The 18,676-nt window shown below is 38.8% G+C and overlaps 1 protein-coding gene across 1 annotated transcript; it reads right to left on the reverse strand.

Moving 5' to 3' along the window:
- Nucleotides 1-9,746: 9,746 nt before the first annotated feature.
- On the reverse strand, nucleotides 9,747-15,066 carry LOC129248621 (uncharacterized protein DDB_G0290587-like). The gene is made up of 7 exons (XM_054888243.1): nucleotides 14,677-15,066; nucleotides 14,402-14,566; nucleotides 12,842-13,217; nucleotides 12,522-12,757; nucleotides 12,292-12,453; nucleotides 11,630-12,220; nucleotides 9,747-10,297 (listed from the first exon to the last, which is right to left on the reverse strand). The coding sequence occupies exons 1-7, from the start codon at nucleotides 14,954-14,956 to the stop codon at nucleotides 9,885-9,887; spliced, it is 2,223 nt and encodes a 740-aa protein (XP_054744218.1). The 5' UTR covers nucleotides 14,957-15,066; the 3' UTR covers nucleotides 9,747-9,884.
- Between the last annotated feature and the right edge of the window lie 3,610 nt (nucleotides 15,067-18,676).

Below are 18,676 nucleotides of genomic sequence, written 5' to 3' on the forward strand. Positions count from 1 at the left end.
TAAGTTAATCAATTGAATATTCGCCATTGCTGTTTACATCCGCTTGCCACCTCTCGAAAAATTCATTGATGCCGTTCCACCTAAAATCGCCTGGTCGGGTGCCAAATTGTCGTTTCATATGGTTTGGCAGAGAGCAGGATATATGGTAATCGGTTGGCTAGAAGAGTCAGCTGTTGGCGATGGAAATCGAGAACTCTTCTTCTTCTTCTTAATAGGCGCGATAACCGCTTAAGCGATTTTGGCCGAGTTTAACAAAGCGCGCCAGTCGTTTCTTTCTCGTGCTAACCGGCGCCAATTGGACACACCAAGTGAAACCAAGTCCTTCTCCACCTAATCTTTGCAACGCAGAGGAGGTCTTCCTCTTCCATCAGCTGGTACCGCATCGAATTCTTTCAGAGCCGGAGCGTTTGTATCCATTCGGACGACATGACTTAGCCAACGTAGCCACTGGATTTTTATTCGCTGTGTTATGTCTATGTCGTCGTAAAGCTCATACAGCTAATCGTTCCATCGCCTGCGACATTCGTTGTCAACGTGCAAGGGTCCAAAAGTCTTACGCAAAATCTTTCTCTCAAACACTCCAAGCGTCGCCTCATCAGATGTTGTCAAGTCCAAGCTTCTGCGCCATACGTTAGGAAGGGCAAGATGAGAGCCTTGTAGAGTGTTAGTTTTGTTCGGCGAGAGAGGGCTTTACTGCTCAGTTGCCTACTTAGTCCAAAGGAAGACTTCTTGGCAAGAGCGATTTTACGTTGGATTTCAAGGCTGACATTGTTATCGGTGTTAATGCTGGTTCCTAAATATACGAAGTCTTTTTTGCAGCCTCGAAATAATAACTGTCAACAGTGACGTGGGTGCGATACGCCAGTGCGCCGACTGTTTGTTTGACACAGAAGGTACTTCGTTTTGTCTTCGTTATCCAGTTTGGAGAAGGCAGAACTAACAGCGCGGCTGTTAAGGCCGATGATGTCAATATCATCGGCATACGCCAACAATTGTACGCTCTTATAAAATATTGTGCCTAAGCGATTAAGTTATACGGCTCGTACGATTCTCTCCAACATCAGGTTGAAGAAGTCCATCGACAGCGAGTCACCCTGTCTGAAACCTCGTTTGGTATCAAACGGCTCGGAGAGGTCCTTCCCAATTTTTACGGCGCTGCTGGTGTTGAGCAACGTCATCTTGCAAAGCCGTATTAGTTTTACGGGCATTCCAAATTCAGACATCGCGGCATACAGATAACTCCTTATCGTACTGTCGAATGCAGCTTTGAAATCGACGAAAAGATGGTGTATGTCGATTATCCTCTTATGGGCCTTTTCCAAGATTTGGCGTATTGTAAATATTTGGTCGATGGTAGACTTTCCAGGTCTAAAGCCACACTGATAAGGTCCAATCAGTTTGTTGATGGTAGGCTTCAGCCTTTCACAGACGATATTTAGAAAACTAAGCCCGCGGTAATTGGCACAAATTGCAGGATCGCCCTTCTTATGGATTAGACAGAGTACACTTAAATTCCAATCGGCAGGCATGCTTTCAGCCGACCCAATTTTGCATAGAAGCTGATGCATGCACCTTACCAGCTCCTCGCCGCCATGTTTGAATAGCTCAGCCGGCAGATCGTCGGCGCCCGCGTCTTTGTTGTTCTTTAGCCGCGTTATCGCTATTCTCAGCTGAATGCCCGAGACGAGCACGAATTCACAAACATATCAAATGCAAAAATTCGATGAGCAGAGCGCTAATAGCTGAATTCTCTGGCCAGATTATATTCAAATCCCAATCAGAATGTCATGCAAACTGTACTGAAGATGATGCTGCGATTAGTAGCACAAAAAGCTTCGTATGTATTTCACTCAGAAGTCCAAAAACCGAAAGATATCTTTAGTGTGAGAATTAAATGGCTGGATAAAATATAATTTCAGAGTAGCAATCGCGATCTGAATTCTGAGTGGCGCTAAGTTTTGGCTGCTGGCATGCTGCTGAAATACTCCCGAATTGGGGCTGCACCTACATAGTATCTACTTAAAATTATCTTGGCTTACAAATAATTCAAATCATCGAACTCGCATGTAAAATGAATCGCAAAGTCCGAAAGGCCACATAATTTATTTTTCTGTCTAGTAGATTTCGAGATATAGCCAAAGAAAAAGTATGCAAGAGGAAAAGATCAGTACATCATAGAAATTTATAGTATTTAGAGAACCCGTTAACCGATCAAAAAATTATCTTTCAAATTAAAGGTGGTTTTTGAAAGCTGATTTTTTCATAAAAAAATAAACGATTTTAATTTCTTTACAAATAAAAAGAAATATTATTGTTTGGCACAAATATAAAAGTGTTCGATTAATATTGCAATAACAAAGCGGTTTTCGAGATTTTTTTCTTCCCAAAACTTTAGGATAAAAATAAAAAAAAATTCGTATAAATATAAAAACTATTCACATAAGAACGAAAATCTTTTTTGGTTTGACCATAAAGTTTAAAAGAAGCAAACACAGAATAGATTTTTGAATTAATACTTCACAATCCCCGACCTCGACTTCAAGAAAGACTTTACGGTACGTTTTCCACCGAGTGCCTAATAGAGTAAAGGGCAAGAGATTGGTTGATTCGATGTCGAAATCTATACTCACGGTTCTAAGATGAATTGTGGTGGGGAACTGTGGAACTATTCGGAACTGCTCAAATTATCCAAATCAATTCGACTTTCTGACTGCGCCATAGTGTCCCAGGCAGAACTATTCGCAATCAGGGAATACCGCAAATCACTGAAACACTACAAAGAAATTGGTGCTAGAGTAACTATCTTTTCACACAGTCAAGCAGCTAACAGGTCCTTACATACCAATTCAATTTGATCCAAACTAGCTTTACAGTGTAGTGAGGAACTAGAGTTGCTATGTCATTGGCTTCAAATTATTCTGATATGGGTCCCCGGCCATAGGAACATAGCAGGTTATGAAATAACAGACGAGCTAGCAAGAAAAGGTTCGATACTACACATAGCAGAAGCGGTGGCAGTTGCTACCCCATTCAATACAATAAAATCACCCATTGCATTACACTACTATGCTTTAGCCGAAAGAAGGTGGAAGCAATTAACTACATGCAATAAAACAAGAATAACATGGCCGTGGTAAAACATGCAGAGGACGAATTACCTGTTACCTGGAAGGTAGGGAATCATGCAGCCAGACTCAATATTCCTTTCGATCCTATCTGCAGAAGCTGTCAGGCGGAGGGGCTGAAAGAAAGTGATTCAAGAAACAAAAATGAAAAAAATGACATCACACGAGAACAGTGGTAATAAAACAGCGCTCGTCGCTAATTCAGATTATTTCAATAAATTACATAGTATTTTTATTATTTTATTTATTACATAGGCTTTTGCAATCAGATTTAAAAGACCAGCTCTTCAACGAAATATGAGGCTTATATACTTGTAATATGCAAAGAAGTAGTCACCAAAATAGTCGACTTATCTGACAGATTTAAAATTGGCAATGGCTCATGCCAAGTAGATTTGCTGGCACTTTCCTTATCAAACTCATTTTTAATAAGGCGATTTAATATCTCGGATATAAAAGATTTTAGCGTTGCGAGAGAGAACTCAGTTATTGCGTTCATATTTGTGGTGTTAGCGAGATTAAGAGGTCCCGGTGGTCTAGAACTCGAAAATTTAGGGTATTTTCACGAATTTCACCAATAGAATAAAAAAATTAAAAACGATATTTAATTTTTTTGGGTTTTTTATTTAACTTCTTTTACATACGAAAATGAAAAAAAAAATATTTTTTTATTTTTAATAATTTTAAAAATGGCGCTGAAGTTGACCTTCCCGAAAAATTGTACCTGGACGGTGTTGTCCATTTTGGCTCTTCTATTTATTTGAAACACAAAAACCCTAAAAATTATTAATCAGTATGACTGTAGTACTGTACTAAAATAAAAAAACAAAAAGTTTGACAAAATGGCGCGATCTTGAATTTTACACTCTAAAAATAGGGGGTTTTTTTCAGTTTTTTAATCAAAAAATTACGAAATAATTGAAATAATAATATGATTCTAAGACGGGTGATAGCCATTGATGGTGTTTACAACATATTAAAATTTCAGACGAAGCGGTTGAATATTTTTTTCTTTTTTTGACAACACCAGGCCGAAAAAAGTAGTTTTGAGATGATTGAATTTAAATGTTTGAGAGTGGTCGCGTGACGAATCTGACTCTACCTGCTTAAACGGCTGTAAAATCGAAAATACTGGGAATATTCTTCCAAAAATTTGACAGTATATTCTTAAAAGCCTATACTTATATATTCGAAATATCAAAAATTCTAGACCACCAAAACCCCTTAAGCCACTTTTTAGCCCAGTTAGTACAATATTTTTACGCGCCGTTTCCTCGATAAGTTTACGTGATAGTCTATTACACGGCAAGCCTATGCAAAAAAAATATGGGCATGAAGGGTGTGAATAAATAATGGCAGAGTTTTGTCTCTAAATAAATTAAATAGTTAGTTAGGGATGTTAGATGGCAAAAATATATATTTTTTATAAAAAAATACAGAAGTTGCTTGACTATGTCAGATTTATTTATACCCCAAACTTGAGCCCCATACATTATTATAGGCCTTGAGGCAGCATTTAAGATCTTAATTTTTTTGGAAATACAAATGCAGAGGTATTTAATGTATTTCATATATTTCAAATCGATTTTTGAATCATAAAACTGCATATTGATAAAATGTTTAAAAACTTTTTTCCTGGACAAGAAGAATACAGGTAACGAAATTGAAAATGTACTATAAAACAAGGTTTGAACATATTAAGACGGACAGTAACAATGTATAGAAGTGGATAGTCTGGGACTCGGGTTTTCTCGCCTTTGCTGCAAACTGGTACTCTTTTCAAAAATGATAAATTAAATGAAAACAAAAACTCATTGACAAATATTACTCCGAAGACACCCTCAAGGCAAAAAGTACACAGCGTTTAAAGTAAATTATGCAGCAAATGTTCTTAAACACATACATATACATATAAGTACATATGCATATAAATACACATATGCATGTGAACCCCTCTGTTATATTTTGCCTATGCCATACGCCACGCTTTATTACCAAAAAAACAAAATCTCCTAAGCCAAACCATTAAATCACAGCCGATAATATCACGTTAAACTTGCATATCAACCAATCGGCCAGCGCATAAAATGATCCAGCAAACCATTATCAACGAGCTACACCGGGGGATGAGCCGCTGGCCAGCCGATGAACGAATCCAAGGGGATTCATATCGAGCTTGAAGAAAAAATACATTCACGTAGAAATGCTTGGAGGCATTCCTGCACGTGCAACTCTCGATTTGATTGCGGCAAAAGAAAAGGCCTGTCAATGCCTAAGGCTGCTGGCTATGCGGGCTGGTTAGCCAACCACCAGTTTATGCTAAGAAGACAAGCATTGCAGCGGTTAACCCCCGGGGGAGGGTGGAAACTGACACTTTGTTCCTCGTTTAGCGCATCAACAGCGTAATGATTCGATTATTTACGCTTACGATTGTATGATATCTATTTGGGTATTTTGGGAATTTTACAATGAGGGATTGATTTTTGTTTATTTGATTTTTTTTTTGTCGTTTTGCATCTATCCTTCAAGCCATACATAAACGGTTGAATGGTTTTCTAAGTTCTCGACGGGGTTGGAGAATCGAATAAAAAAATCGAAGCACCCTTCAATATTTAACAATACAGGTTGTATAATTTTAGACTACATTTTTTTTTAATAATTTTTTGTTTTTGTAACAAAAGAAAAGTGGTGGAATTATTAAAAAATAAGTGTTATTCTGTAAATAAATTGCATGTACGTATAAATGTATATGAAAACATTTATATGGAATTAACGTGACGAGAAAAAGAGATGGCAAGCACACAGCAAAAATATCTAGTAGCATAGAAACAATAACTTAGGCAGCTCCTTTTGATTTCAGTACGAAGTATACTAAAGCGTTTTTCAGTAAGAGCGCTTCAACTTTTTTTTTGAATAAAACACAAACGGTTTGACTTTTTTAACTAATTTTGTTTTTATTATCGAGTTTGAACATATACATTTAAATATGAAATTCGATTTCTTTCGCATGACCACCGCGTGCACGTTTTACGAAGTCCAATCGTTGAACCCAATTTTCGACCACTCTTTTGCATAAATCGGCCGAAATTCCAGCAATTTTGCGTTCAATATTGGCTCTGAGCTCACAAATCGTCGCCGGCTTGTTACTGTAAACCAATGACTTCACATAACCACAAAGAAAATAGTCTAGAGGCGTCAAATCACACGAGTGCGGCGGCCATTCGACCGGTCCATTTCTGGAAATAATGCGCTCATCGAACTTACTCTTCAACAAATCAATTGTAGCGTGTGCTGTGTGGCTTGTGACCCCGTCCTGTTGAAACCACATGTCATCTAAGTCCATACCATTCAATTGCGGCCAAAAATAATCGTTTATCATGTCGCGGTATCGATTTCCATTCACAGCAACGTGGCGGTCGTTCTCGTCAACGAAAAAATATGGGCCAATTACGCCGCCGGCATGTAAATCGCACCAAACAGTGATTTTTTCGGGATGCAACGGTGCCTCATGAATCACGTGTGGATTGCTTTCTGCCCAGTAACGCATATTTTGCTTGTTGACAAAGCCATTGAGCCAAAAGTGAGCTTCATCACTGAAGATGATTTTTTGGAAAATTTATAAATTTTCATAAAAAATTTGCACGATTATTTTCATACAAAATTTGCACGATTTGCAATCGTTACTCAAGTGTGTAGCGTTCCATGATGAAATGTATACTAATGAAGTTTACAAATGACAAGCGAAAAATAAAAAATATTGCGTCGTTCGCCCTCCCTATCGGAAAAAAGTTTAAGCGCACCTATTGAAAAACGCCTTACATACACTGTGCGAGGCTAATCTGGGCTGCGGCATTTTTAGCTGGGTCACTGCATCGCCTTCATGGCATTGGAGTATGGAGTGCGTGTCTAGCAACACCGGGGCTAATGGAGCCATGCAACTCCATAGTACGATGAATCAGAAGGTGACATGATGAAATAAATTTTTCTCTATTTCAAACGCAAGTGGGTTATATGTACGCGAGGACAATCCTTATTGTCTCTTCTTGAAGACACTGCACATTAAAGTGGGAACCCCATTTAAGATAGTGAGCTTTGTAGATCGAAATGTGGTCTGTGTGTCACGCGAATGAGTTTCGCAAACCGTCATTGCGCTCTGTAAAATAGTACCTAACTGTGATTGCACGGGAAAAGCACCCATCCCAGCTAATATGGTAATACGGTTGAGAACAATTAATGTCATCTAAGACCGTTTTGAATATCCGCTATGATCGATCATATTGGTATGTGCGCCGCGAATACTCACTTCACATCACAAGCAACAGCACAGGGAGCTATTTATTAATTGGATACCTATTGGAGTTAAAACTGGTGCATCACCTAAGAACTTCTGGTATCACCTGCTGGATTATTTTTATTACTTATTTTATTAGGTTACTGAATTTAGGTTGAATGAATTTTTTTGTACGCAGAAAGTGTTTGACTGTCGTGGGATTCGAATTTATCCACTTTCACAAGTCGTTCTTTAAGAAGGCTAATTCTTCTTCAAGGTGCAACACACGATAATCAGTTTGTGATTTAAAGCAAAATTCATTTAAATAAAACTACACTTATTAAAGAAAAAAGGTTTTACTCCGTTTGCGTAGAAGCGTCAACCAAAGGATGTGCAGTCTCGAGCTCGTTCCAGCAATGCAAATTTTCGCTAGCCAACGGAAGAGCATAACTAGAGAACTTCGCCCTCTTCCGATCTGGCCCGATCTCGAAATCTATTTCCAAAAAGTGAAACACGCAAACATTTTCGTCTGGTTTTAATGAAATGTCGCACGATTTCAACTATTTTTTTCTTTCCATTTCGTCTTTTGAGACATGAACAAAGTTAACGCCCGCTTTTGACACGTTTTGTGGCACAACTAAAACTGTATTGTATGCTACATTTTTAAAAAAAGTATTCATATCTATGTTTTTGAGTACCTTGTCTTCAGAATTTGCTCTGAAGCTACTTCCTATGCTTTTTCAAGAAGACACCACAGATTTACTAAGCAGCTCAAGATGGCTGACACAGGGTGAGAATTAGACATCTTACATTACCTTTAATTGATTGTTTATTGCTTCATGGGTTGATTCACTACTTTTTTGATGGTTTAAAAAAGCTTCAAGAAAGAACTGCAAAGTATATTAGGTTTGGAGGGGAAAATATTATAAAAGGAAAATAATTTCATATTTAATTTCATGTCGAATTGCGAATGTTTGTTGTCCGCTAAAGCATTGTACTGTGTTTTCCGTCGTGAAATTTCGCTGGCAACATTTTTCATATATCATATTTCACGCAAATATTTGAGAGCAGCACTTCAAAAAACAAACCAAAATAAGAAATTTAAGCAGGAAAAATTTAATAAAAAAGTGCTTGTATCGTAGTACACATAACAGAAGTGAAACTTTCAAGGCAGACAAAGAAAGAGGAAGAGACCCGAGAGAGAATGAGAGAGAGAGAGAGAGAAAGAATATATACCAAAATAAATTCACAACATTTGCAGAGAATACAAATAGACAAAATTTACAAAAAACGGAGAAGGGTCGACCGGTATAGGTAAACGCCGGACACAAACCATGGCAACAACGCGCACCACTCCGAACGTTTATCATCCGCAAAAACGCGGCAATTCCAGGAACGCAGCAACGGCAAAAATTACCGCAAGACAATACCAATAAATCCGACGCCGGAATGGATAGCACTTTATAGTACGCACAAGCACTAGCCAGGAAACGAAAATAAGTGCCACAAAGTAGACACCAAAAAACGCCAAAAAATTGGGACCAACAAAGTAGAGGTATAAGGAAGTATAACGCCAAAAAGTAGGTACCAAAAATATATTTCCTACAAGTTTGCACCAACAAACAAGCGCCAAAAAGTAGGCAGTGTTATTTCTCACTAGAAATTAGGAACCACAAGGAGAAACTCAGGAAAAATAGACTAAAGTGTACCTAAGATATATATGAGGTATAGTTCTCTCTCTTCTTTTCCTCTACGTTATATCTTTTATCTCTCTCGCGGAACGAAAATGTCCAAAACGTTGCATGGCCTTGAAATTTTATTCTCCATTCTCGCTCGTCCATCGACGCTTAAGAAGTTTCATTTCAAAATTGTCGTTATTTGAGAAAGCTGCTCTATGCAAGGTTATAGAAATGATGAAGCCGATGAAAACCACATTCTTCCATTCTATTGGCAACATGTTGCGAGCTCTTTCGCAGCGTGAATAAAGTGCAACTGTGGCATGAAATTATTGTGAATTTTCGTGAATATTTCACGGCAAAGAATTTTCTGTGAATTTCGATAGCTGATTTCGCGTGACATGAGAACAGAGTAGTAAGAGGTTTGAGTTCAACATCTATTACCGTTAAGTATTCATTTAAAATTTTATATTCAATGGGCAAATTTTTTTTTTCATATTATGTTTTTTTAACTTTTTGCTTATTAGCTGATTTTAGGCCTCTAAAAATAATTTTTCCACTGAGGGGTAATCGGAAGAAGAAAATAAATAAATAATAAGTCATTTGCAAATGTTTTGGAAAAACGACACAAATGGTATTTATTGTTAAAATTCTTACAAACCAACACAATTGGAGTTTTTTGTATATGAAATTTTATTCCTTTTTAATATTTTCTACCTTTAACGTTGATTTATCTTGAACAAAAATATTAAAAACGTTGATAAATAATTTTCTTATTAATTCATTTTATTAATTCTGCTCTCTTTCTTTCACTCACAGCAGCGGTATGTCGTCATTCTCAGTTTCATCGAATGATGATTGCTCATCAGCGGCTGCTTGCCTCTTCGGCTTGGCCCTCTTTAAGCCGGGTAATGAAAGTTTCAATCGATTGCCTGTGGAGCTCCCACTAGCTGCGCTGCTGCCATTTTGCAACGCTTCTTCGTGTTGAAAGTTCGCAATTATCGAGTTACTGTCTTCCGCGCCTCCCTCATTCTGGTCTCTTTTTAATATTTTCCTCAACCAAATGGCCTTTAAGGGTTCCCTTTGTCGATATACTGTCGCCACGACGATGGCGGTAAGTAGTAGGCCAAATATGAAGAACAGCACCATTGATCCACGCTGATTATCCTGAGGTTTTGGGTGCCATTCCCAAGTGTGCTTTGTGACATTAGTTTGTGATTGACTTTCTGCAATAAATTTTAATTTATTGAGATGAATATCGAAGTAATGATAATTTTCATAAAAGCCCAATTGTCATTGATAAAAAGGTTATAATCGGCATACAACATAAACCAGTTGCTGTGCCAGTACGTTAATAAAGTCTGAACATGCGATGTTTGGATTTTTTCTATGAAATTCATCAACTATACAGAATACGTCGTATAGTCAGTCGGAAGAGAAGGAAGCAATAGAATTTGAAGGGACAAAGCAAAGAATAAATGAATGGCGATTCAAAGGTGATACAGATCATTGACAGCAATTATTTGTGGCATGTTCATTTTCTTTTCGGACTTAGAACTACAGCCTTAGGCAAACTTAGTCATGGAATGCTACTTAGTTGAACAACTCGTAAAAGTTATAAAAACGTTAGAGATACAATATTTTTAATACCAAAATATTAGGGGGATATTTGTGTATGGGTTCCTGGACACTGCGTTGTTCAAGGGAATGAAATAGCCGATGAATTGGCCAACTGCCCTTCAGCGTTTACCCCACAGGGACCAGAGCTCGTAATCGGAATCAGTTCTAGAGGAATCCTAAATTAGATCAACAATTATGTATGCAACTTACATAAAGAGCGATGTCTCAGTCTAGAATGATCCAGCAGAACTGCAGAATAGAAAACTGTCGAACTTCCTTTTAAAACTTGGTACAAAAGAAGTTCAGTTGATGGTCGACATTAGTACAAGACACAATCCATGCGTTCAGTATATAACCATAGGAATCATTGAGAACCCGTTTTGCCTGTCTCGCTTAGAGAAAGCAGATAGCACTGAGGATTTTCGCTGTGAGCGTCCTGCCTTTGCTAGAGCAATGCTGCGAATTTTGGAATCCGATGTCATAAGGACGAGTAAAATTCGTTCTCTCAAACTGAAGGATATTTTAAGATTTGCCCAAGAATCTGAAAATTCTCACAAGTTTACCTACCTCCATCCTATCTTTTCCCCTTTGTTACTTCTCTCCCTTCTTCCTTGACTATCTCCCTTTTCACTATCCAGAGCTTTGAATACAATGGTCTTTTTAGCCTGAGTGTTTTAAGAGTTACCGGATCTCTCGGTGCTTCTTAGCACGGCTTTTTATAAAATTTCAGTTAGGGTCAGCAGACGTCTTACTTGATCTCAAAATTTTTAAAAGTCAATTTCGTCTGGTGTGGAAGCCGTGAATTTTTAAGTTTCGTGGCCACATCATCGAAGAAAAGTAGAGGTTCAAGTGAAGAAAAGTCATCACACCTATTCTGCTCCTGACGTTTGCCTAGCATAATTTTAAAAGTGATTCAAATATGTTTTCTCTATACTCACTTTCTTTTCGTGGTACTTCCATGGTATCGCCAGTGGCAGTCTTCCGATCAGTGACTGCTCTAACGGTTGCCTCGGATATTGGCTCTGGGTAGGACCGAGTTTTTGTTGTGGGCAGACCTGTGGTTGAGGTTGTTGCACGTTTTGTGGAAGTTGTTATTGGTAAAGAAGTTGTTGTAGGTGTTGTAATTTTTGTTGTTGTTGGCGTTGTACGTTTTGTGGACGTTGTTTTTGGTGTTGTGTGTTTAGTTGTAGCAAGTGTAGGTTTACGAGTTGTTGTTGTAGTAGTTGTAGTTGTAGATGTTGCTGGCTTACGGGTTGTTGTTGTAGTTGTAGTTGCAACAGTAGCTGTATTGCGTACGGTTGTAGGCTTACGCGTAGTTGTTGTTGTGGTCGTGACTGTAGTTGTTGTAATTTTTGCGGTCGTCGGCTTCCTGGTTGTCATCTTCGTTGTTGCTATTGAAGTGTTTGTGATACTTGGAGTTGTACTGGTACTTTTCTTCGTTGTCGGCGGGGTTGTGCTAACCTCTAAAGCCTTCATAGTGGTGGCTATTGGTGCAAATGATGTTGAAAGCTCATCATCGTTGGGCGCATCTATTGGTGACCAGGAGGAGTTAGTATATTTTGCTTGCGAATTCTCTTTCTCTACCTTCTTCAAAACTTACCTAAACACACTTTGATATAATCTGGGCAGCAGTCATCATCCGCAATACAGCTGTCGTGGCAGCTGCAGAGGCCAGTCAAATGATAGTTGTCGCGAATTATGCTGATATTCGTCTTTTGACCGCAACGTGACACGCATGATAAGGTGTCAAAGAGGGACTCCTCTAAAAAAACAGCCAAAAAGTGAAAAAAAAATTTATATTTTTATATTGGAAACTTTCAGAAAGCCAACCTGTTGTTGTGACCTCAACCTCAGCCGAGTCATCCGGCTCCTCATCACGGTTATCCAAAGACTTGCACTCGGTTCCTGACATTATTTTAACATCGTCTATTGCGATGTCACTTAGGTGATTCTTGGCGCCATCCGCAACAAAAACTATCTGAAAATCATCTTCCATTTCATCGATGCTGAAGTGAGCCTCATTCCAGTTGTTATTCTGATTTCCTGATTTGCTGAATTTCACATAGCTGAAGAAAAGCAAGATTTTAAACAGTCAGCAAAGAAATTTCTAAAAGTCACCAAAAATCAATCATCATTGACTTATCAATTACTTCTCTTTATCCTCAATAACCTCTGTCAGCATCTTCGTCACCGGTTTTACGTAGACATTCAAATTACCCACACCAGCGCCATACATGAAATAGTAGAACTGAAAGCAACACGCCGTCTTTAGGCTCATATCACGTCCGTAAATGGGCGAAGTGAGGGCAGATGGCGTTGATGTGGCACCAAAGCTTTCCATCAGCATATAATGCCCACCGCTTGCTTTCATTGTGGTGTGATCGTGTTGCGGTCCAGTATGGAAGGAGGTGAATACATTGGCGGCCATGGCGCGTCGCCATTTGAAACCCTCCGATGTGTCCACCACCCAACCACAGATGTCACTGGACTCAAAATCGCATTCGTGGCTCACTTTGCTGGATCGCTCTGTGGAGATGGAAAAGAAAGTAAAAATTATTGTATATACTTTTTAGTTATATTAGTTATAATTGATGATAATCTAACACTCCACACGCGCAACCAAAAAGACATTGAGGAACTACCAGAGCTGCTGTAACCTCAGCAAAGTACCGGTCACGTTGCAAGCACACGGTCTTAGCTTTTAGTCTTGATATTAGAATTACACTAGTTTGTAAGTTCAGTTGCAAAATATTACACAAGCAATAAAGACCGGTCTCGTCCGGAACCTTGTTTTTTTGTTAGCCACCGTAGCCGGATTGATTAGCATACACTTTGTTGGATGTTTAGTCGAGCTCCGTCCTGCCTTTTTATGCCGCTTCCGAAAGACATATACTTTTCTATGAGGAGCTTTTTCATGGCAGAAATACGCTCGTAGCTTTCTGCGTAGGTATCTGATGAGGGGCGACACCTTTAGAAGAACTTTTTCTATCATTTGATCTTTCATACTCAACCATTCGGCTGCGGTTGCCGCAAAATTCAAAAATATTTAGGCAACTTTAACAAATTTTTTATGGATATTACGTTGCTTTTCAAGTTAAGTCTGAACCATGAATTCTCTAAGAGCACCAGTCAAATAATTAAACTAGTAAACCCGGATTTATGTTTCCATATAAGGCTCCTCTGGGTGCCTGCTCACAACGACATTGCAAAAAACTGTGAGGTGAATGAACAAGCTACTCAACGGACCTGCGGTCCTGGAAGGATTGGCTCTGCGTCAATTCAGTGAGCGCTGGGCAAGAATCGCAAACTTGTAAGTTCGCGACTTCATTCAGACCACGTGGATTTCGGAGGTGCTCGAGCATTCTTCTAATATTAAAAAATTAATCGAATTTCGTGGTCGTCCTTAAGGACCACTGTACGCGAGTATACATGCTGTGAGACTCGGCATTACTTCAAGTCCCTTTGACCTGACCTATATGAAGAATGAGGTGGAATCATCTTAGCACTTTCTCCTTAGCTGTCCTGCTCTTGCGGCATCTCTTAAGCATCTTGGCTCTAATTTCTTTCCTACTTTCCAGATAATATAGCAAGCCTTGATATTAACTAGCTTATGAACTTGGTGAACAGCATGAACCGTAGCTCAGTCTCGATTCGGTCGTCATCTGCAAAATCTCCCTTTCCTCCTCCAAAATATGCGTGGCTTTACTTACTCCGACAACCACCCTGTGGACGATCCCAATCCGAGCCATTGCAGTAGGCATAACGATTACCAATCAAATCATAGCCCTCCGAACAGTAGACACCGATGTGAAACTGGTCTATGTATTGTATTCTGCCATTTTCAGGATTCTGCGAGGGAATGATGCATCCAGATTCTGAAAAAGAAAATAGTAGTTATTGCCACAGTTGTTTCGGCTTTTAGACCGCGGGTATTCCAGAGTATTCCAGTATAAAAGTCAAAAACCACAAAATTGCCCGCACTCACTTGCACATACGGGTCGATCGCCATTCCATTTGCCCTGATTGCACTGCGTTCGTCTGTCACCAATGAGCTTGAAACCAAAATTGCAATAATGCTGCAACAACGTATTGCGACGTTTCGTAACTGAGAATCCATTTGCCAGCAGCCCTGGGTCTTCACAAGGGATGCGTATTCGCTCGGGAAAATTACGACGAAGAAATTCACCATCCGCTTTGTAGATCCAGTGGAAGAGTAGACAAAGTGTAATTAAAACTTGCAATTGCAGCAGGTATTTTAGAGACATTTTGCTGATATTTTGTGATTTTTTTTTATTTCTTGGTTGTATTGATTTTGGGGAAATTTAAGTGCTTCCTATTTGGAAAAAAATCGGTTGTTTCCTCGCAGCATCCGCAACGGGCACTGATAGGCGGTAACGTTTGCAAAGTAAGGCTGACGATTAGTCGGTGAAACTCAGTGGATACACACACACACACATACATACACACAAACACACATATATTTGAGTTGACAGCTCTTACAACTGATAAGCGTAAAGGGGCGCTAAGGCATAACGGCTTGAGTTAAGTCAGTTCAGAAGTAAAAAATAAAATCACATGGACCAAAGAAAAGAAAAAAAAAACAATGAATAAAATGAGAAAAACAATGGTTTTTATCGTTACTCTTACTTCCATGTACGAAAATACAATATATTTTAAAAGCGGATACATGTCCAGTAGGACATTTTACTAGTTGCAATGGACTTAGCCCTTCAAAGAAATAAAGGGAAACTTTAGCAACAAAGACATATTTCAAGAAATACACTTAGGGGTAGGATCAAGAAAAGCTAAGGCACATAGAACAGGTAGTAGCAGCAGGGGAAAAGAATAAGAGGAATATTGGTTTTTACTTTTGGCCCCTGAAATATCAAAATCAATAAACAGAGATTGGCAGTTTAGAGTAATTTGAATACAATTTTCAATTTAGATACCAAATAAACAGAAACAATTAAATCAGCTTCTCTACTGTCACTACCTGCTTTTTTGTTGTTTTTTTGGCGGTGAAGTTGAGTTAAAAATGTCTTCGCACCATAAAATAACCGTCGTTACAACTTGTTTGCTGACTACACGAAAAACATCGCTCCTCTTCCCTTGGAATTTTCCCTCAATAAGACTTGGGTAGGATCTTTATGTACTCAGCAAATATTTCGTGTAAGACAAGACGATGCTTCCACTTCTAATATGTGAAAAATAGACGGGAAAATAAAGAGCCAATACAAAATCCAGGCAGACTTCGTAATATTATTTTCAAAAATGATAAATATAGGCGCTCTAAAGGAGCTCTCCCTTGGTGGCCGCCTAAGCCGAATGGGTTGGTGCGTGACTACCATTCGGAATTCAGAGAGAACGTAGGTTCGAATCTCGGAAATTAAGAAAAAGTTTTTTTCTAATAGCGGTCGCCCTTCGGCAGGCAATGGCAAACCTCTGAGGGTATTTCTGTCATGAAAAAGCTCCTCATGAAAAACATATCTGCCGTTGGGAGTCGGCTTGAAACTGTAGGTCCCTCCATTTGTAAAACAACATCAAGACGCACACTACAAATAGGAGGAGGAGCGGGGCCAAACACGCAATTATATATATATATATATATACAGCTGATGGGCTGACGTTACTGGGGATATGTTTAACAAGATTTTGCTTGTAAAGGGTTTTTCAGTAAGAGCGCTTCAACTTTTGAACTTTTTTGAATAAAACACAAACGGTTTGATTTTTTTAACTAATTTTTTTTTTATTATCGAGTTTGAACATATACATTTAAGTATAAAGTTCGATTTCTTTCGCATGACCACCGCGTGCACGTTTTACGAAGTCCAATCGTTGAACCCAATTTTCGACCACTCTTTTGCATAAATCGGCCGAAATTCCAGCAATTTCGCATTCAATATTGCTCTGAGCTCACAAATCGTCGCCGGCTTGTTACTGTAGACCAATGACTTCACATAACTCCTAAACGGGACGGCTTATTAAATGGACCGTAAAATGGCCGTAATGCTCTTAAAGTAGCAGCAACAGAACGATTATTTTCATAAAAAATTTGCACGATTTGCAATCGTTGCTCAAGTGTGTAGCGTTCCATGATGAAATGTATACTAATGAAGTTTACAAATGACAAGCGAAAAATAAAAAATATTGCGTCGTTCGCCCTCCCTATCGGAAAAAAGTTTAAGCGCACCTATTGAACAACCCTATATTAGTGATATACGAAAAAAAAAAATCAACCAATGACACTTCGTTGCCGTCTGGACAACGACGAGTGTGAGAGTGCGAGTGAAATGAATGTGCAAAATTCGGCTGTCGAATCTCGCAAATGTCGTGGTTGCCAAAGTTCCTCTCACAATTTTATTTTTTAGCAAATAAATAGCAAACCTGGTAATCTAGCATTCTTGACACCTTCTAGATTTTTTTCGCTGGAAGCCGCCATTCGAAAAATGATGAAGAAATGTCTATGCACGTTTCATTCCGCACAAGTTAGCTGAGGACCAAAAATTGCTCAGAATTCAACATTCGAAAGGCCTCATTAAAGAGGCGAGAAACGACAAGAACTTCCTTCACAATAAAACGCGGTGTTTCCAACATGAACCTGTAACTAAGCGTCAAGTTGGCGAATGGTCCAAGACGACCAGAGACCGAGAGAAGTCACAAATCAAGTCGGTGCTCATTTGTTTTACGATTCCAAGGGAATTGTTCACAAGGAATTCGTGCCAACGGACCAAACCGTCAGTACATCCTGGCGTTTCGAAGCGTTTGTTGCATCACATTCGTCGAATTCGCTCTGAATACCGTAAAGGAGGAAACCGGCGCTTATTGCGTAATAATGCACCATCTCATCGATTCACTCTTGTGACTAATGTTTTGACTAGAAATCGCATTTTAACTATCAATCACTCACCGTATTCGCCTGATATGGCTCCCTATGACTTCTGCCTATTCGGGAAATTGCATTGGGCCATGAAAGGAAAACGTTTTGCGGCCGTAGAGGCCATCCACAATTCTTGTACCGACATCCTGAAGGACATTCCGGTCGATGATCTGAAATACGAAAAGCTTTTAGATCGCGCAAAACGGTGCATCGAGGTCAGGGTGGAATATTTTGAATAAATAAGCTCGAAGTTATCAGAACAAAGCACCTGTTGTTTCTCATTTTGCTTAGTGTTGTTTATTTTTCACTTTACCTTGTATTTAGTGATATGCTGGCCTATCAAATCATTAAATCTATCCCTATCCAATCATATTCTTGCTGTTACGTTCGAGTTCAATTCACTTAATATTACTTACTTCTCTAGCTTCTCCAAGTGAGCACTGGACGACTCCTTCTGTGTGTTTCCTGTGGGTTATATTCGATGACTTGCTTCGTAATATCTTGTGCAGGTTTTCTAAGCATATGGCCGATCCAGGCCATGTGGTGTTTCAAGGCACTCCATATGTCTTTTATATCTCCTCGGACATAGTGTAAAAACTTAAGCAACCTCAGTTTTGTTCATAACTGCCGTGCAGTTAACCCTCATGCGTCGTTAATTTTTTTTGACGATTGTCGTTATTGTGCCAATCTGACACAAAACCATTTTAAATTACAGACTTGAACTTTATATTATATTTGATTTATTTTTTTTATTAGCATGCAAGTGTTTTCATATAAAATTTTTACTTGCAAACCGTAAAGTTCAAAATACTTATACGTAAAGTTGAGCCAAAATCGCAAGTTTATTCAAATGAAAATAGAAAATATACACACATGAGTATAAACAAAAATTGATTATTAAAAGTTTGATGGATTATGGCACGGCGGCATAGTAGGACGGTATTTCGTTAGTAATGGCTTTTTAATAGAGGGTGGTTAAATTTTAAAGGCCGATGTTGAATGTGAACCACACCTAAACGTCAAGCTTATTCTGCATTTAATTTGACATATTTCAATTTTAGACTAATTCAATTTGAACCATGGAAAGACAAACAATCGAACAACGCGT

Source organism: Anastrepha obliqua, chromosome 5 (genome assembly GCF_027943255.1).
Source record: "Anastrepha obliqua isolate idAnaObli1 chromosome 5, idAnaObli1_1.0, whole genome shotgun sequence".
Classification (NCBI taxonomy): Eukaryota; Metazoa; Arthropoda; class Insecta; order Diptera; family Tephritidae; genus Anastrepha; species Anastrepha obliqua.

Coding starts and splice junctions, on each gene's coding strand:
- LOC129248621 (XM_054888243.1), bottom strand. CDS start 14,956: ATGTCTCTAAAATACCTGCTGCAATTGCAAGTTTTAATTACACTTTGT. Junction 13,218..14,401: donor TCCACAGGGTGGTTGTCGGA/GTAAGTAAAGCC, acceptor CCATCTCCACAG/AGCGATCCAGCAAAGTGAGC. Junction 12,221..12,291: donor TTATATCAAAGTGTGTTTAG/GTAAGTTTTGAA, acceptor GGTCACCAATAG/ATGCGCCCAACGATGATGAG.